The 21162-nt window shown below is 38.8% G+C and overlaps 2 protein-coding genes across 2 annotated transcripts; one reads left to right on the top strand and one right to left on the bottom strand.

Annotated features, from left to right (window-relative positions):
• Positions 1-6213: 6213 nt before the first annotated feature.
• On the top strand, positions 6214-8887 carry rbp4 (retinol binding protein 4, plasma). Its single transcript, XM_085171179.1, has 6 exons — positions 6214-6358; positions 6640-6742; positions 6853-6989; positions 7101-7207; positions 7866-8078; positions 8331-8887. The coding sequence occupies exons 1-6, from the start codon at positions 6279-6281 to the stop codon at positions 8366-8368; spliced, it is 678 nt and encodes a 225-aa protein (XP_085027305.1). The 5' UTR covers positions 6214-6278; the 3' UTR covers positions 8369-8887.
• A 621-nt stretch (positions 8888-9508) lies between these two features.
• Positions 9509-20140, bottom strand: cep55l (centrosomal protein 55 like). Its single transcript, XM_085171174.1, has 12 exons — positions 20009-20140; positions 19262-19481; positions 19055-19162; positions 18075-18230; positions 14910-14963; positions 14628-14760; positions 14128-14273; positions 13618-13811; positions 13209-13332; positions 12011-12082; positions 11568-11693; positions 9509-11423 (listed from the first exon to the last, which is right to left on the bottom strand). The coding sequence occupies exons 2-12, from the start codon at positions 19448-19450 to the stop codon at positions 11211-11213; spliced, it is 1515 nt and encodes a 504-aa protein (XP_085027300.1). The 5' UTR covers positions 19451-19481; positions 20009-20140; the 3' UTR covers positions 9509-11210.
• Positions 20141-21162: the final 1022 nt, after the last annotated feature.

The raw sequence follows: 21162 nt of genomic DNA, 5'->3' as shown, positions 1-21162 counted from the left end.
GGCGCTAATTAACGTGACGTCATGACATTAAACCTCCTGCTTTAAGCGTCCTTAGGCCGCAAATCCCAGCGTTGATCATTTTATATCGGGCAATCCTTGCTATGTGAAGCTGGAGGGAGGAGAAACAGATTGTTGTTAGGTCAGATGTCAGGCTGGGCATGGTGGAGAGGTAAAGAATAACAAAAGGGAGCTGTCACTGAAGAAACAGGGTGTCAGGCATTTTGGCGAGAAACTAAAGTCCACAGACCTTAGTTACCTTTAGGACAGGAAATAGCAACACAGGTGTTACCAATAATGCTAATTTATCCCCTGCGGTTCAATAGGACAGAAGCTTCATTAACGTCTTAGTAAGATGCTGTTACCTGTATTTATCTGATTTGGTTAAAAATAGCTGCCATGGAATTGGCTGATACTTGCATCCCTGCAGCTGTAGGGGGATTAAATAGCTGGCCAGCACCCCAACTAAAAATTTGCCCCCAAAATAAGTGGGTTTTTTTTTTTCCCTAATATTCATTTCTAGCTGTATATAAGAGTCACATCAGTGTGGATCCATCGTCTAGTGGTTTACACATTCAGCAAACAGGTGAAAGGTTGCTGGTTTGATTCCAGTCTGAGACACAAATCCCCTGTGGGGTTGTGTCAGGAAGGGCATCCGGCGTCCAACTCTGCCAAAACAAAACATGCGGAGCTGCATGCTGTGGTGACCCCGTGTGACAACGAGCAGCTGAAAGTAGCTTTCTACCAGATACACAGCAGTACTCTATCACTTCCTCTACCAACCTACAGGCAAGCCATTCCCAAATTCAGTTTTATTTATACGGCACCAAATTACTACAACCGTCTCACCTCAAGGTGCTTTAAGATATAGAACCTATGATGATACAGAGACAACAAAGAACAGTCAGATCAAGTCACGTCAAGAGTGCTGTGGCCCACTCAAAAACCACAAACTCTCATGGGGCCCGCTCAATCTTAAATCTTCACTCTAATCAAAATACAAGACAAAGTGATGTTTTACCTTGAAAATATTATTTAATAAGCATAAACAACACAGACTGTTGGCTATAAATTACTGGCTAGTGCTACCCAGTAGTAATGTTGATATCAATGCAACACCAAGCAAATGCAGAGCCAGTATTGCTGATATCAATACTGATAGTAAAACCTTTAACTTCAAAAGGCAGCTTATGTAACTGTGCTATGATTTATTACATGAATCATCAGCAGTTTGCACATTTTGAACACATTTTAAATGACCATCAAATCAATGTGACTTTTACTTTCCACAACAATAAGTTAACACAACAAAACAGCTTTTTCAGTGCTTATTATATTTTGAAACTGTATTTTTTGGTTTTGTCTCTTAAGCACTTTGGGTCATTTTTCATAGTGAGTGTTTGAAGTATATTATTGTAATTTCCAAACAAAATAATTAATTTAACACAATTCAGTGGCCTACATCCTGAAATAATAGGATAGACACTGGCATCCTATTATAATAATTGATACTATTGTGCTAGTATCACTAATACCAATACCTGCATCGGTATTGATACTATCAATGTTTAAATAGATCTGCCCAGCTATACTACCCAGTCAGAGCAAAGTGCTAAGGCCAATGCATGAACCACTCACTACTGGGACACAAACTCCAATAAATCTAGGTCAGAGTAATGAGTAATATCAAAAACTAAACATCTCCAATTACCAGTTTTAATTCACTTTTTATATAAATAAATACATTTATGTAAATATGTAACGGTGCATACTGAGTAAGCAGTTTTGAACTAAATTTATGTTTTTACTGCAGTCCACCAGGGGTCCCCGGCCCACGCTTTGGGAATCCCTGCTACAGGCTAATGTGCAGTCACTGTTAACTGTAGTTATGAATTAAATTGAGGGCTTTCCTAGCGAGCCAACCTGGCTTTAGGTTTGTCACTGTTGTGCTATTGTGGTTGCTGCTACAGTGGAGGAAGTAGTTTGCTTAAATAGCATCAGTCTCTGGCAGCGATTGTGTCCCTGGCCATAATCGTCTATTTAAAGCTCACAGTGTGTGGCAGCCTACCTGCGCTCTAATGAAACCTTCATGGAGGCATCAGTGCTGGAACTGGAAATTGGCCAATTAGCTGAACTTGGATGGGTACAAAACAACCATGGCTGGCTATTATTAACCGAACGCCACTGTCTGGTTAGCTGCTGGCAGGTCTTTGAGAAAAGGAGTGTCCCATTTTTTTTTCCTACTTATTTATTTATTTATTTTTTCTGCTGTAAGGATTAAGGAGGCAAGCCTATCAAAAGTGAGAACTACAAAAGGTGTGTGTGTGGGCGTGCGGATTTAGCAGGGTTTGTGGAAATAAATTAGACTAGTCAATTTCACAGCGGGAGGAGGTGGTTGGCTTCTAGTGTGTGGAGGAGGAAGGACAGGCACATAGAAAATCAGCTATCAGATGGGTATTTTCTTGGTTGTGCATTCATATGTGTTTTCTACAAATATATAAAAAACATTTTATTATATTTTGTGTGTTTTGAGTACTTTTCAGGATATGACACTATGGACAAAAGGACCAGTTATTTTGATCTCTCTACAATTCCATTCATTCAGTAGTAGTTCAGTAGCTGAACATTTGATACCAACATAATTCAGGTCCTGTCGGAATGTATTTGCACATTTGTTAGACGAAGCACTGTGAGATCAAACATGTCCAAACACAAATTTTCCAACCATTACACTTTATCTGCCCACCAGCACGGACGGAAAGCAGCTAGCTAGTACAGGCCTCAGGTGCATAAGCATTATTAGGAATTGTTTCTTTCTGGATACAAAGACACCACATTTCTCAGTCTAATATACTTTTTTTTTTCAAATATGCCCTCATTTTATTCATTATCCTTTCTTTTATTTCCTTTTTTGTAAGATTTTTTTTTTTTTTACCTTTGATTAATAAGCACACGCTACTCAGGTGTTTGTTACTTTTACATGATCCATGCATACTAGCAAACAGAAGGAGATGTTTTTATGTGCAGTGCATGCTACTGTAACAAATCTTTTTGATCTTTCTGATCATTGACAGCGGATTATCATTTAAGCACATTTTTATCTATTAAAGCCATCCATCTTTTTATTCAGTTCAGGTTTGCATTTTGGCTGGAGCCTATCCCAGATGTCATAGGGCTAAAGGTGGTGTACACCTTTGACAAGTTGCCCAGCTATCATAAGGGCTAACACAGAGAGACAGAAAAGCATTCGCACCTACAGCTAATTTATAATCACCAATTAACCCAACAGCATGTTTTGGACTGTGGGAGGGAGCTGGAGAACCTGGAGAGAACCCACACAGGTACAGAGAGAACAAGCAAATGCCACACAGAAAGACCACCTGGCAGCTCAATGGATTCAAATCCAGGATCTTCTCAATGTTCTTCATCCATTGGTGCTAACCATGCCCTCTATTAAACATAAACCTATATGTAGAAAAGGATCGGCCATGGCAAATTATGCACACACCAGGCAGCTCAGCTGTCACACATGAAGTCACACCGTCAAAGTTAAATCAGTTTTGATTAACACCAGGTATCTTCAGGAGTCCTGAATTTGTCACAGCTTTTATTTTATTATTAGCTCATCTAGCCAAAGGACCCATGAGCTTGTGGAATCCATTGTGTGTCAAGAGAACGAAACAGTATTAGTTTGAATTTAATCAAAATTACATACAAGGATCATATACAGAGTCTTCAGCCAAATTGTGCCCAAAGTCCAGGTCATATTATTATTTTACAGACACATTTTCACTCCTCAGACTATTGGCTTGTATGTTTATATGTGTCTATGTGCTATCTCTATACAATCTGGGGCATGGTTAACATTAGATTCTTGATGTTAATAAAATGTGGATACCATAACTGCATATCGTGATCATGGAGTGTTTTTACCACCACTTCTAAAGACCCTAATGATATCACACATAGATGATATTCTTAATGTAACACTAACTATTAGCTTTTGTTAATGTCCACATATGGTAACATTACCAATAACAAATAAATCATGAACAAAATTTGTAGCAAAATCAGAATGATTTTATAAATAATGCAGACAGCCGATTTGTGTTGATAATTATTCATTCATTGTTTGACATCATTGTGTTTTTGGACCTTAAGCTTCACAGATGTGAACTTGTTTTACCTTGGTTACACAATGTGTCCTCTCCCCCCAACCCCCACGTGCACTATCCTTTATATGTCCCAAAAGGTTGATTATGTACATCTGGACGTAGTGTTTTCAGTGGGAGAAATGTTTCGTCACTCAAGGTTCAAGGTTCTTTATTTGTCACATGTATAGTTATACAAGTATAACACACAGTGAAATGTAACCTGACACGCTCCTCGACATGTGCAAAAATTGGGGGGTGGGGGGGGGGGGTAGAGGAAGAACATTATATATATAGTATATACATTAGGTGAATGTGCAGTAGTAGCAGCAAGGTGAATTCTGTACATATGTAGAGGAATAGAATAATAACAGAAAAGACAACAGTTAAAAAAAAGATACTATAAAATAATTATGAATGCCAGTAATTGGAACATAAGAAAGTTGTAAGCATTTTGCTAAATAGGTCGATTAATGATTAAAAACCACTGCACTTAATGGATCCTTGTGAATGATTGACCTATTTGGATAAGATGAGATGAGACGAGATTTGCAAATTGCTCTCCTAATCATTTAATCGTGATCCAATCTGTACAATGTATATCCAATACATCTTGACATTGTCAGTCCTACATTTTGGCCCTTAAGGGCACAGGTAGGGGTGGAATTTGATTGGATTATGTTACAAGGGGACATACTACTCTACCCAAATTCAATCGGCACATGTTCAGTGCTTTTGCCCTCTTCAAAGCTCCAAAGTTCAGATGGGGACTGTGGATGTAGCCATGAGGTGTTTTACTCAAGTTCCAATTTTATACAGGGATTTTTACTAACTTACTTTTCCATGAGAAAAAAGAAACTCGCTCTTACTTCAAGCACTACATTCCTATTCACCCGCACACAATAAATGTTTAACGCACAGACAAATCTGGCAGTGCAATGTATATAGGTTCTTGGCCAGCGTTCACAATTGTGAAATGTTACAGCACCTCTGGCCAAATTCCAGGAGCTATTATTTCTACTCAAGAGTGATTGCCCTGTTTTTCAGCTGGCCAGCTCTTTGGTTATGTAATCTGCAGATGTTTGGCTTCACTTTTGCTCTTCTTTATTCAGCTGAGCTCTCAGAAGACTGGTTTTACGATCTTAGTGAAAAACAACAGCATCACTGTATTTAAAAGAAAAAGCCCCAGCAGACGAAAAACAGACCTGTCTTAGAGAGTAGAGTAGGTATTTCTTTTTTATGCCAAAGTGTATTTTAACTGGGCAAACCCCTCAAAAAACAGAATAATGCAAGCGTGAAACATTTGGGAAACACAATATTGTTCATGCCTGATAGCGATCGTGCACGATCCACTTGCTTCAGCACAAGAACCGATCGATAAACTTCTTTTGTGTTCAGCTATGATTGACAGCATTAAGCACTCTGGATTTCATCGACATGGATTAATCCCAAAGGTTAAAATACAGAAAGATCAGCTTCCATATATGTTGTGCTAACAGTTCCTATCATTATTGACCTCCGTTTGAAACTCCAGACTTTGCTTTTAGAAAAGACGTAATCACCTTTCTTTCGCATTGATTATTTTCTGCCGAGCGTGGACTCTGAGCTCCAGTTACACAAACACGGAGCTGGAAGATGAAAGCAACTGATGCAATAACACAGATGCTGGTCAAAGCGCGTTTTATGATTTCTTTGGCAAATACAGAAAGAGCCCTCCCCCCTCAAAAAAAGAATTTTGTGATTTTTCTTCAAACAAACAACATGGATCTATCCACACAAAAAATATTTCGCTCATTAAAGTCAAGTCTGAGAAAACACAAACTGTTTGTTCTTTGAAAACCTATTCAGGTCTGGTGACAAACTGTTTTCTCGGCGTGTGCAACATGTGTACATATACATGTGGATCCGATCTTCCTGGTTCTACCAGTCATTGCATTGATAAAAATAGGAATCTTTTAGCAATAAGTGAAAAAACAGATGTTGTGGTGGAGATTGGGAGGGGTGGTCCACCAAATGCGCAGAACACACAAATCAATAGGAGTGGGGTCTGTGCTTACGTAAATATTTGTCCAATGGAAGGCAAACTCGCTGTGGGGAAAGCAGGGGCGCTCTGGGGCTCCAGAAGTTATTATGCAATACTGGCCAGCTGTATTTAAGGCCAGTCCAGACGGAAAATCAGAGGATTTCTTTGGAGTCTTTGTGGTATCAAGGTACACACTCATGGATTGTTTGGGGGGGGGGGTTGCTTTTACATTTTCATTCAAATATTTAAAGATATCTCATTTTTTCTGGTATTGGTTTTATTTTTTAAACACTATTGTAGCCCTGTGGAAGTACTTTTTGGAGTTTCATTACATTCTGCTCGTCTTGAGGACTTGCAGTGCAGTGTGCATGTCTGTATTTCTGTTGTTGTTCTCCATTATGCCTCCTGTTTTTTCTCTAACTGTCTGTGGTCTGTGCCTTCTTTCTCTTCTTCTTTCCTCGGAGGTAGAATGCTTCGGTACGTTGTAGCCCTCTCTCTCCTGGCACTGTCCTGGGCACAGGACTGCCAGGTAGCCAACATCAACGTCATGCAGAATTTTGACAAAACTAGGGTGAGTTGAAAAATATTAACTATGTTGTTATTTAAATAAAATGTTTTACATAATTTCTGAGTAGTACTTTTCCACTGTGATTTTTCTTTAATGTGTTCTTCTACTCGTAGTATGCAGGGACATGGTATGCTGTAGGGAAGAAGGATCCAGAAGGCTTGTTCTTGCTTGACAACATCGTGGCCCAGATAAATATTGAAGAAGATGGTAAAATGACTGCCACCGCCCAGGGCAGAGTCATCATCCTCAAGTAGGCTCTGTTCTGTGGAGGCTTTTGCTTTGAACGTGTGCAATTTGCAATATGCGATTTTTTTTGTCTCACATTTTTTGTAATGACTTATTCTCTCTGTTTGACCTCTAGCAACTGGGAGATGTGTGCCCACATGTTCGCCACATTCGAGGAGACTGCTGACCCTGCAAAGTTTAAGATGAAGTATTGGGGAGCTGCATCCTACTTGCAGACAGGAAGTAAGTTATGAAGTGAAAAGCACCTTTATCTTTCATGTTGAATCAAATTTTTCTTTGTTCAGACTTTAAAAAGAAATCCTTTCAACAATGAACGACCAGACACTGTAATTGTTACTTGATAGTCACCACCAAGGGGGAATTTTGACCTTAGGCCAACTGATAATATAACATAATTATCAACTGCTGCACTTAATTCGTGACCCTGGACACTGGAAAATGAATAGTGTTTTGTTGAGTTCAATTTTAACGTCAGGGTATGACTATGTATTTATTGTGTTATTAAAGAAAAAGGAGGTTAAGTAATAATTTTAGACATGGGATGCAATTACTAAAACATCAGTATCCACGACTGGATCAAACAGCTGTATTATTAATATTACTTTAATGTTTTTTTAAGTGAAAAATATACATACATATATATATGTATGTATATATATATATACATACATACATACACACACACACACACACATATATATATATATATATATATATATATATATATATATATATATATATATATATATATATATATATATATATATTCTGTTATTTTGGCTTCATACTTTCTTTGTTGTTTTTTGTTTTTCTCAGTATGTAAGTTGAAAATTTGTAAATGAATGGTTTTGCAAAAGTAACCTCTCCTCCACACTCTCAGATGATGACCACTGGGTTATTGACACTGACTATGACAACTACGCAGTCCACTACTCCTGCAGACTAGTGGACGCTGATGGCACTTGCCTAGATGGGTACTCCTTCATATTCTCTCGTCACTCAACTGGCCTAAGGCCAGAAGACCAGCCAGTTGTCCTCCAGAAGAAGACAGACCTCTGTCTGTTGGGTAAATACAGACGGGTTACACACACCGGTGAGTTGACTATGCTTTGATGCTTTGATCTGTGGCTTTTATCAGTCCGTCATTCAATAGGGTAATAGACCAAGTGAATAATTGACTAAGTTAAAAGGTGAAAATTCTTGTGGTCAGTGTCTGCCTGGCCTATATTGCCAATATTTTCAGATATATAGGAAAATAAAATGCTCAGTACTAATGCATGCAGGAGATAAAGATGTTTAAGCTACCGTATAGTTAATAGTGGCACTTCTCTCCCTTGTGTTGCAGGCTTCTGTGAGAGTGGCACATCTCTTGACCCACAGTGACACTTTGCTGATCTTGGATTGAATCCCACTGCTTAGTCACCTCTTCTGTCTCCATCTCTATTATAAAAAAGCAGAACATTCTTCTTTAAAAATGAACCAAAACTGAACTATGAACAGCCACATTTATATAGCTGCAATCTTAAATTAAAAGGAAAGATGGTTGTTATTGTTCTCTTCCTATATTCCCTCATGAGTACCATTAAAAAAAAAACAATCAGAATGACAGAATTATGCAATCAGCTCTCTCAATGTGACAAACAATTATCTGTTAACCTGGATTTTTAGCAGCACTGCAGCTCTGGGTAAGAACCACTATGTCTATTATAAAGAAAACACTGGTTCAGTGAACGCACAGTATCTTGTAGTCCTCGAGGAGATATTGTTTTTTAACTATACATACACAGATACACATTAGCTCATGTGCTATATATTTATAGGGTCATAAAAGAGCAGTTAAGTTGTTTCTTCTTCATATGATGTTTGCTTCTTGATCCAGTTTTTGAAATAAAACATTCATACTGTGGCACTGTGGCTCACTTCATTCTTTATTGCCCTTAAAATATTTATCTACGTTCCTGGATCGCAAATAATGAATTCATGTTGTTGCAGTACAGCCAAGTAGAATTTTTTTGCTTTTTTAAATCTTTTATAATTGCGCTACAAGAAAAAGCAAAAGGGGAAAAAAAACAATGGTACAAATTAAGCTTCTAGCAATGGCTTCTTACATGTTTGTTAAGCAACTAGCATGGAAAAGTGGGAAAATATATTTATAATTTACACATTCTGCACGTTCTGATCAGTTTATTTAATATGATTTTTGTGGAAAACAAGAAAATGATGCTACCATCTTGTTTTTTTTGTTTTTTGTTTTTTTTAAATGGGTACTAATTGCTAAATTAGTAAGCATGGGGTGTGAACTTCTTTATGCTTCTGCAAGTGAAGTTGCCATAAAAAGAAATAACACAAGAAACCCTGCTTTAGCTGATAAGCTTTGTGAACACTGTACATGCAAAATAGCAACATGCTAGCTGACATTTGCATAGGTTAAAGTTTGTCTGGAAAACAACTGATCTTGTAGTATAGATTGATATGAACCCCTCCAAAATATCAACAACTAAATAAAAGAAAGAAAAACTAAACAGGGGAGGATGTGCTGGGAAGAGATTTACATCTTTATTGCACATTTTTTGTACAGTACAGTACAGATCATGGCAAAACTACTTTGGTGTACATGATTAAAATAAATCAGGTTTAAAACAAAAAACACAGGTAAACCTGTTGATAAAAGTTGGACTCTTGGATCTTCTATGAGAGCTAGCCCAAATCAAAACAACCACATATAAGATGCACAGCAGTGTTTGTCTCATGTCAACTGGTCACACTGCCAAGGCTGCGAGAATAGACACCTTAACCACTTTTCCCCCTACCGGGAGGACCTTTGGTAATCCCCGCCTTAAATAGTTTAGTACAAGGAATTAACTCATGCAATCTAATTCCAGCTTTAAACGGCCGCAGGCTTGAAAAGTCAAGGTGGAGATGGAAGTGAGCTTCACTTGAACAGGAAAGAATACAGGGACAACCACCCACATGTGACTAGATAAGCTCCCGACTGCTGTACATTTTAAGTCTGGTTCAGTTCAGGCAAATAAAAACTTGGTCATGGTTTGGGATACTTTACACAGCTGTTTACACGTTAAACAAAGAAATGCTTTAGCAATCGCGCAAACATCACTGACATAACCGAAAACACATGGCTAATTAGGTAACATAACACTTTCACATAAAGCCAGGCAAAAAGAAACGACTACTGTTGCCGATGATAATGGAGGGAAAAGAAGAGGAATTTAGAAAGTGTGTGTTTAGCCGTTTCATCAGTGGAGTCTATTAGACAGGCTTGTAAACTTTTATGCAAAATAACATAAACAATAGTCCCCTGATAGAAAGAAGGCCATTACAAAAGCAAAACATTGTCTGGTGATATACACTGAAGCAAAATAAAACTAAATCACTGAAAAGAGACAGCAGTTCACCAATTAAAAACAAAAACAAGAATAAATACTGTGATATATACACACACACACACACACACACACACACACACACACACACACACACACACCAAAACAACACTGAATTCACCAAAAGTTTAATAAACAGCAAAATCTAAACAGAGAGGCCCCAGATGTAACTATATGGAGTATTAAAGTTTTTTTTAAAAACTAAATAAGGAGATGTTTGATGATTTTCTAATGGCAAGAAGAGCTGGAGTACATGTTCTAGCGATTTGCATGTTAAGAATATCCTGCAAATCCCTTCTATTAAAAAAAACAAAACGTATCTACACAAGCATTCAAGTATCGCACCTGTTTGGATATTGAATGAAAAAAACAAAACAAAACAAAAAAAGAGTAAAAAAGCCAAAATACTGTTATAAAATAAATTTAAAAATCATTTTTAATGGACACCATATACCCCATCATTCTTGGAAAATAATGCACAATATGTCCCATGATTTCTGACATAAATGAATATTTTATACATTTATGTTAAATGATCATTAAGGCGGTATTTCTAACTTTGCGATAAAAGAACAGGATTGAGTGCAAGTGGTCTCCAGTGACTTTAAGAAATATCTTATACTCTGTTATCAGTGCTATGTTCGTAGAGTCAGTGTCTAAAACTGCCTGTTCGTTGTTTTATTTTACCTAGATTCAAAAACACAAATTTCCTGAATGAATCAGAAATCTTGTAGAGTGATTCTTGTGTTTGTTTTTACCCCTTTGAGTAAGCGGAGGTCCGGACATGCACACTGAGAATCACTCATCTATGCTGATGTGTTAGCTTACGCAAAGCAGTAATCGATGTGAGTCAGCAGCTCCCTGTGACGACTGGTGGGATAAGGGGCCTGACACTTTGGGCACTCCAGGAAACTCTCGTCCAGGAGGTTGGTGACTTTAGATGGGGATGTAGGGCCAAGAGGGTTTTCAATAGTGAGACGCTCAAACTCGAGGCTATTATACGAGCTGGGCTCTGAAAAGCGAGCATTTGGCTGCTTCTGAAACACAAAACATGACAATACATTCATTTAGCAGAAGCACTGGTGCTTTAATTGGATACAAAAATGGGACTGAAGTCTTGGATGCCAGTGTTCAACAAGAGCCATCACATTTCTTCCCCATTATTAAAGTCTAACACTTACAGCAGATTCCAGCTTTGCAATCTGATCACGGGCCTTGCGAAGCTCCTTCAGCACCTTATGTAACTGGTGCTGCATGCTCTGACGATCAATTTTTTCATTCTCAAAGTCCTTGGCAGAGAGTTGGATCTTAGGAGGGGCAGAAATAAATGGGAAGTAGAGAGCACAAGTGGGAACAGTTTGGATTGCAACACTTAAAAAACACAGCTCAAAACTGTTACAACTCCACACCACATACTACCCAGAAGGGCCGTGCTGACAGAATTTCCACTCATAAGTGGGTGGTGAACATTAAGGTTGTGCAATCAGTAATTACTGATCTCAGTTTTTTTGACTTCTCACAGTTCCTAGTGATTATTTGTTTTAATAAATCCAACACTCAATTACAAAACAAAGATTTCTATCAATAGGAACGATTTGGGTAACGTGTAAATGCGGAATGTTACCTGTTGCTCCAGTGCTGCGATTCTTCTCTGCTCTTCCTTCTGGCTCAGAAGGGACTTCTGCAGCATATTTACCTGTGAAGCACATGATCAAGGCAAGGCAAACACACTTGTATAGCACCATTAAAGAGTAACACACGCTGTCATTCAGTTCTTTTCTTTTCAGATAACCCTGGAGCTGTATTTTATTTAAATATGCTGGTACATCTATCCGATCGTTCAGTCTGACGTCACTAGCCGTGTCTGGGCCTAAACTCCGCTGCAGGTCCATATATCAAGTGATCACTGTGGCATTACTGAGAGTTAAAACACTGTCTAAAGTCTTTCATCTTTAATAAAATGATCAGCGTTTTGCTCTACCAGGTGTAACAATTGAGTTTAACATCCAGGCATCCATGAAAACGGAATTTATGACATTTAACGGAGTTAGAAGTTAGCAGGAAGTTAGCTCGCTAGCTTCCATCTAAATACAATATAGCATGTCCTGACTGCGGTGTTTTGGAAACAAATTAAAACGTACAGTCTGTTATCACTTCCAACATAAATTAAGACAGAAAACTAAACAGCAGTGACATTTGTAGGGTTACTGAATTTGGCTAGCTGGTATACAGCTATGTTAGCATAATATAAACAAGCTAACTTTTTTTCCACTCGATAAAAGTTAACGTGAGTGTTCTCGGTGGTCAGGAACAAATGTAATCGCATGGCAGGATGCTGTAAACGAACCAAACTTCAGCCAGGAGAACAACTGAGATAATCCATCCACAATACGAGGTTAGTCATTCATATACTGCTGCATGGGCTGGGCTGTAGTTACATCCTAAGGTTTTAAAACTGATCTTAAATAAATGATTAGCGGTAATAAAAGCCGAGGGAGGTCAACAGTGATCACTGACTGTTTTTAGGAGCTTTTTGAGATTAAATAGAAGAAAATACAAAGCATTAAACATGTTAACAACACAAAAGCCATATTAAACGCAGACTACTTTAGGCCCGGAAATAGGATTCGTCACATCATCACTTAATAATCGGATTGTGCTCTTGCACTTTACTTATTAAATATAACTGCTAATGGATGAGGTCTTTCCATTTTATATGCAACCCTATAAATGCAGACTTTTTTATGCATTACAAATGTTTTGAAAGAAAAACTTTGATAAACTAAGACTAAAGGAGACAAGTCACTGAATGGGAATCTCACCTGCAACAGAAGCTCAGCAGATCTCTTCTTCTCCTCCTCCAATCTGATATCCATATTCTCCAGTTCCACCCTCATTCTGTCTGCACGCTCAGACGACACCTTTCTCTCCTCACAGACTGCATGTCTGGATAAATGGTTTATTTATTCCATAAAAGTATCAACAATATTCATATTTGTAGTACTTAGCAGCAGTTAAAGCCATTAACAGTCACTATGTGTGGATTCTTAAGGGCTCTTCAGTGTCACCCCTCTGTATTCAAGAACCTGGGCTTGTAAACGACTTTGCATAACTTGCAAAGCCAGTTGGAATCGATAAATAAACCAACCAACTGTTTATTCAAAGGAAGTGCCCCATTTAACTTTTAGTTTGGCCACATCCGCTTTAGTTAGGTGCTAGGACTTTCTTTACCTGTTGCTAAGTCGCTCTGCCTGAAGATCCATCTTGGCCTCCTCCAGCTCTTTGCACTTGTCTTCGTACTTCCTCAGAAAGGACGACAGCTCGCTGCACTTGTCGTCGTACTTCCTCTGCAGTGCCAACATCTCCTCCTGAACCCTGGTGACCTGCTCCCGCTGAGAGTGCAGCTCAGCCTGAGCTTTCAAGGCCTACCAGGTGCGGACAAGGCAAATTGTAGGATATGTTATATATTCCGCCTTCTTCGTTCTTTAAAGGAATGCTTTAGCTCAATTACAAAGACATCTGAATTCAAGAAATGCTCAGTGAAACTAGCCCAGTTGCTTTCTTTTAAATAAATGTGAATTTCAGTGAATTTGCACATTGTTTGATAGAGACTGATAGTATTATCAGCATGAGCAGCACAAGCCACAACATGGAGAATATATAAAGAAAGGGGAGCAAGCTGGCAAAGTTGTTAATCAAAATGAGTAAATGGTGATTACATGAAATCTGTTTGGCATTTACCTGCTCCCGATGGACACCGAGCTCCTGTCTGGCTCTGGTAACCTGCTCTTTTTGGCTCTCCAGGTCTTTCTGCATCCCAGACACCAAGTGGTCATATTGGCTTTTCAGCTGAGATCCCTTTTCTGGATCTGCCAAGTTGGCAGGAGCTGAGACAAGAAGTGTTAGTAAGCAAATGAAGAAGCTAATAAAAACATTATCTTTGTGAAAGCTGTATGGAAAGCTCAATCCTGACTGCTACTGGATTTGAACACATTTTTATTCTGACATTATTACCCATTAAATTCTTTTCTAATTCAAAGCCTGTTGCTGCATTTTATTTAACTTAAAAAACAAAAAGTACATTCATTTTCCTGGCTTGTCCCCTTCACTTTCCATGCCATATGTGTCTCAAAAAAAGCTGCTTGTTAGGCCAAAAGAAAATTTTCCATTTATTGTATGATTGTTGTGAATAATAAAGGAATAGTGAGCAAAGCCAATTCAGTTCCCCCCACACTTCCTACCCTCTGGACTGGCCTCTTGCTGCTTTGCCTGAGCCAGCTGCTGCTCCAGCTCTAAAGTACGGGCCAGGACAGACTGCACATAGGCCTCTCTCTGCTGGTCGTACACCAGCCACTGCTGGTTCTTCTCCAGAGCCTGGTAGGGAGAGAGACACAGCTTACAATGACAAACTGCATCCTATACACTATATGTGAACAGCTGCTCAAATTCATGAGCACATCATTCGGTAGCAGGATACACATGATACGGTTACAAATAGGTGAACATCATCTTGCTGGACTCACATCTTTCAGTTGATCTTGTATCATTACGAGGTCTGCAGCAGGTGCCTGTCCATTCTAAAAAGAGAAAACGTCTTTAGGTTCACTCGAGTTGGCTTTATGTAGCATTAGCATCAACACTTACATCTGATCTAGCCATCATAAAAATGTTAATACTTTCATTAAGAAAAGATTGGGTTTCTTTTGTATTAGCAAATCCTAATGATAAAGGTCTATGGAATATGCATCCGAGCTGTGGAGCTGCTGTCTCCACCTGTGCCTTCCTTTTACTATAATTGTTCTGGACATAGCAGAGTCTTAGAGCTGAATTTTAAAAAAAGGGGCTCAATTCAAGGCAGGCAAAGCTCTCAGAAAACAAAGAGACCCTGTCATTCCTCCAGAAATACAATCCCCAAATCACGTGATGATTGTAGCTTGTTTGTCTGTCCATTTGCCAGGAGATTGCACAAAAAATGAAGACAATGAAACTTGGTGGAGAGTTGCAGCGTGCAGAGGAAGGGAAAACACAAGGATGCACTCTCAGAGCATCCTCTGGTTTTATTGTACTGCAGGTCAGCTGAGTTGTATGTGCTGCATTTGTGTTATTCAGTTTATCCAGCTTCAAGGGCAAATACTCACACACTAAAAACTTCAGGTTATACAATGTTGAGACAACAAAGGTGTAGCGGGTTTAGGTTTTTCCATCTTCTAAATGAGAATGAAAAGAAAAACACTATCGATAGTTATCAGCACAAGCACTGGTTTTAATAGACGATGAGAGACGAGGCTATTAAATCTGGTGCAAATTCTATTCACCGCTAGAGACACAGTCATCTCCCAATTCTGTCACCCTAACTCTGATGCCTACATGGCCGATCCCACCAGCAGATCCTATAAAACCTTCACAGAGATGTTGGAGTATGCATCTAAATGATCATCTCTGTGCTAAAGCTCTGTGAGGAACGTGATGGATTTGAATGTGCAGCCCATAAACTATGCCCACTAACAGCTTTTCCAAATTCAAGAAGAAGAGAAATAGGTGGCGTGGTCAGATTATATGTAGTAATGCAAAACCTGCTAAACGAAGCGGAGAGTATTGCTGTAAAAAAACGAAAACATAACCTTGAAGATATTAAAACATAAGAATAAAAAAAAAAAATCCATAGAGTTCTGCATGAAAAGACTACAAAGGCAACAAGTACCAACTACTCCTCCCACATATCAAGTAATTCAAGTATTGCACTGTAAGGCTTTCCAGCCTTGGACTCAAGTTAGACTTTTAGATTTTTACATTTGTAGTACTATGAGCAGGGCTTCAGCAACCCCACCTCCAGAAAGGTACTTTTGTCCATAAAGGGAGGTATGACATGACTGAGTCTTCCTCAAGTCCCTACTTGTGATTTTTGCCACCAAAGCCTCTTCAGAAGCCAAGAGGAATCCTGATGGGCAGCAGGACCAGCTGCACTCAAAGCATCAAAGGGCTACATTTAAGAGCCTACAGTGACAAGGGAAGTGGCACCTGCAGATTCACTGAAGGCTCTCACACTGCTGAATATGAATCATTTGATGCTTTAGTCAAAGTGTTATTTGAACAAAGATGCTATTTTGTCTTTCATGACACTATTGTAACGGCTATGATACTACCAGGGGTGTTAATAGTTGGCAAAGAAGACAAAGGGAAAACATTTTCATTATAAGCAATGTGTAATGCGAGACTTTCATTAAAACAAATTAGTAAATCTGCTGCAGCTAATGTCAGATGATGAAGAATATAATTGGAGGTCACACAGTGCCACCTAATGGACAAATAAACAGCTGCACTTGGATTTTCAAACTTCATCTCATGAAGTAGTTATTGAAGAAAAATAAATAAATAAAAGAAGAGAAAAAGCTTCTGGTGAAATGTGAAGGAAAAAAAATGAAAATGAAAGTCTAAGGGGCATCAACCTCAGATCAAAATAAATGCCTTATCATGAGCAAATATTACACTTATACTTTACTTTTAGTCAGCCTCCAGTTTTGTAACACAAGTCAAGCAACAGCTAAAACTGAATTTAATTTGACCAGATTGTTACAAAACAAAAGAAATAGCTCTACTGCATCAGCACTATAGATACAGAAGAAGGGAAAAAATAAATCAGAGGAGGATATTAGAATGGGAGGCAGAGGACAGAAAGCTGTTGCAGGATTTAATCCGAGACCAGGGGGAAAATTTGCTGTCAGAGGAAGGGATATAACTACTCAAGCAACTCTGTTCCTTTGTGATTTCTGACAAAAAGAGGGTGCAACTTTTTCCTCAAGTTTTTCTCTTTTTCTTCACACTCAAATAAAATGATTTGTGCTAGCCCAGGCGTACTCATAAATGCATGCAGTCACGGTAAAAAGAAAGTGCATGTTGGGTTTTACACATTAAGACAATTAAAAAAAAGTTCTTGTCAAGTTCTACATTTTTAAAAAGCCTCAGATAAAAAAACAGATGATATATATTTTTACACCGTGTATTTTTTTAACAAAAAAGGAAGTCAAAATGTAGAAACACTGTGTGGGAAAAACTGAATAGAACTTGCAATTGAGTAGCTTGTAAAACCACATTTAACAGCAAAAGATTGAAGTAATTGCTTTCTGCATAACTTTATCAGTCTCTTACATCATTGTATCTGAACTTTATGTGATTTCAACACACTGATTCCTTTCTTTTTCAGCTATTCTGTTGCAGATTTGGGACTATTGTTCTTCTGCATAAGCCAATTTAGGCCAAGCTTTAACTGTCAGACAGATGGTCAATTCGATCACTGCGCCCAGGCTCTGTGACTACAAAACAAGCCCAAATCATCACTCCTCTATCACCATGCTTGACAGCTGAGGAGTTTGTGCTAATATGCTGCGTTTGGTTTTCACCAAATGTGGCGCCGTGCATTTGGTCTTGTCCCTTCAAAGTCTTGTTATTTGCTCAGATCTAATTTTGCAAAACTAAATTGTGTGTTTTTTTTAACAGTTTCTCTGAGCATTGCAAAGACTTACCTTAGGGGACAGTGGTATGCACTTATCAGTGTAATAAAACGAATACCACTGTAGTAATAGATTTTAAAAACAACTAGAGTAGAGTACAGATTAATAAGGCAACTGGCCGTTTGTAAAAGGAGACACTGACCCTGGCTAATAAGATCAGAGGTTATAATATCAACCTACCGCCACCTGGGTTTCCAGAGTCTGACATTGGACAGAAACAGTGGCCAGCTTGTTTTTCAGAATCTCCGTCTCCTGTGACAAACTCTGGAACAACGCGTCTCTCTGCTCTGCTTCTTTCCTCCGCTGCTCCAGCTGGGCTTGCAGCGACGCCACCACCTGAAATGCACACAAAACAACACGAAGCAAACAACAACTTGACTAGCCTCCAAAACAACCTGTAGCCAAAACAACACAATTCTCTTCAAGCAGGGATGGTTTGTGTTTTCCAGGCAATTATCCCCTGACATAGCACAGCTGGCTGGTCCACACAGCAGCTCCAATTTCTTTCTTTCTTTTTTTGGTGCATTTCTTAATGAAGGTTAACAACCGCAAGGCAAATGTGATTAATGTCTGGGTTACATAAAATATTGATATTCTATTTGTCAGAGTGTGTCATTTCCATGTTTCCAGCTAGCCCAAATTAAACACCAACTAAACTTCAAAAATAGACAAGAGCAAAGTCTACAGCATAGCAGTAACTTGTTTTGAATGTTAATCCATGCAAAAAGACCCACTGCAGACAGATAGCTTATGAGTCAAGTGAACAGCTCATAACACCATGTGTTAGTATGCCGTTTCTGTTAGTCGTCAAAACTTCACTTTGCTGAGCTGCTGTCAAGATGAGATAGAAGCCATTTCCCCCCAACTGTTTTTGTGGCAGCTTACTGGAATTCTAGTACAGTTTTTTTCCTCTCTCTTTTTGACAGTTGTCTGCTGCTAGCAATACATATGCCACCAATACAATGCCACGGATGCAACATATCTTGAAAAGTCAAGTACTCTCAAAGATACAGCTGCAAGTCTATCTTGTCACTCTGAGCAGAAAAGTGTCCAACTATCTGACCACGTTCACAGAGGACTTCTTGATGGATAGAGCTATAAGAGTCGACTGTATATGTGATTTTTAACTGTGTATTTCTGTAGAGAGGTGTTGTGTGTACCTCTCCTCCTTTAGCTGACAGCTGCTGTCTCAGAGCTTCCAGCTCCTGCTCTTTCACCAGCAACTGCTGGTTGTTCCTCTCTCTCAAGGTCTCAAGGGAAAGAATCCTCTGAAACAACCAATATTAGACACACATATATAAAAAAAACAAAACAAGGAAGTGCTACAGGTGCTTAATGTTACTGAGAAAGCCAAGATTTCCTTTTACCTCCAGGAGCTTGCTTTTGTCCGCATCAGGCGGTTTGATGTGCCGTTTGGTCAGGTCATCAATCTTTTTTCTCAGGTGAACATTTTCTTTCTTGACTTTTTCCAGCTCTGCCTCAGCCTTGGAGCCAGAGCTGCTGGATTTGAAACCCAACTTGGCAACTATGGTCTCTTTGGCACTTTTAGATGTCATGGCTGCTTCTGTTGTTACTTAGTGCAGTGCTCTGGGAAGAAAAGTAAAGTGACTGTGCTGGTGTTGAATCCACCAGAAGGTATGCAGTTTAATTTAAATCAAAGAATTTCGTGCAAGCACTCCAAGTGAAGAGCAGCTCAAAACTCACCCTCAGCTAAGAACACAGCGAAATGAAAAACAGAGACAGAAGTGGAACTGACTATTAAAAATACATTTTACAAAAGTGAGTTGAGCCAAAATCGACACACCCGTCGTGCTTTCAATTAACTTTTTTTTTTTCAATTTCATTTATTGAAATATTGGAATAGGTTTAATTCCTCACATTTACCTTGCATAGTGCCAAGAAAAGAAAATCCTTTCATGCTAATTAAACATGAGAAAAATAAAATAAAAACATGACAGCTGATTACGCTACCAATTCTCGTGCGCATGTCAATGGTAGCTAGCAAACACAAATTAACGTAATATTATTTTTTCTGTCGTACATGTAGTGTTGAAAATAAACGTTATAGGCATGCACACACAACCAACGAAAATATTTAAATAGTTAATACTTACAAAGAGAACACGGAGACGGAAGTTATCCACTAAATATCGTCTGTTTTGTGGCGAGACCGTTTTTAAACGACACTTTCGTTTCCTGAAGTTTGAATTGGAGCGCGTTGACGTCACGCCTGTGACGTGAGCCGCGGTGCGCATGCTTATGTAGCCTTAGGTATCCCGAATAGTGAAGTGTTGGGCGGTTCAACTGGGGGAAAAAGAATCTCTGTAAAGGTAATTTGAAACGCTATTTATTTAATGTCGTGCATTTACATACTAGAACCCTCAGAAGTCTAACCAGTTAGGAAGTAGAGACATTGTTTATTTATTTAGCTTTTAGCCAACGTCTCCTCGTTTTGTTAGCCCGGGCTGTCTGCTGCACTTTATGAAACGAACAGACAGATTAGAGCTAGTTTGGCTAGTTGAACCTGCATGTCAGAAACAACAGGCTCTTGCCTTTACAATACACGAAATATTTAAAGGCAATTTTATTGAAAGCTCCGAGACTTATGATATCTCAGTGATTGATACTGAAGTAACATTGGAAATCTATTCGGATCAGATACTGTATATGAGCAGTTATCTGAATACATTTTTTTTTAAAACCTCCACTTCAGTGGGTTTAAAATAAATGAGATTTAATTGACAATGAGGATTTTAAAACACTTTCCACTGGGTTTAACTAATGTTGTGGTGTGTGCAATAAAGAGCCATTTTTAAATGTATTATTATTATTATTGTTATTACTATTATTATTTTGCCTAATAACCATCAGTTAATCTGTGATTAATTTCATTCACAAGGCCTAGTTTGAGGGAATCTATCCATCTTTTTCTGGTTATCCAATTCAGGGTTCCAGGGGGGCTGCAGCCTACACCCGCTGTCATGGGGTGAAAACAGACCTTGGGCAGGTTTTTCTATCGCAGGAAAACTCGAGAACTAACTTAGAATCACTATTTAACCTAACATGCATGTCTTTAGACTTGGGGAGGAGTACCTGAGGAGAACCCATGCAAGCACAGGCAGGGCATGCACTAGTAGATTCAAACGCTGGACCCTCTTTCTGTGAGGCGATGGTGCTAACCACCACTGCACAACCATGCTTAGCAGCTTAAAGAAATTTTGTGTGCAATTATTCTTGGTCTCAAACTGTGCAAGCTTTCTAATCTTAG

This window comes from Neolamprologus multifasciatus, chromosome 8 (assembly GCF_963576455.1).
Source record: "Neolamprologus multifasciatus chromosome 8, fNeoMul1.2, whole genome shotgun sequence".
Classification (NCBI taxonomy): Eukaryota; Metazoa; Chordata; class Actinopteri; order Cichliformes; family Cichlidae; genus Neolamprologus; species Neolamprologus multifasciatus.
This window is presented reverse-complemented; position numbering and strand designations above follow the sequence as displayed.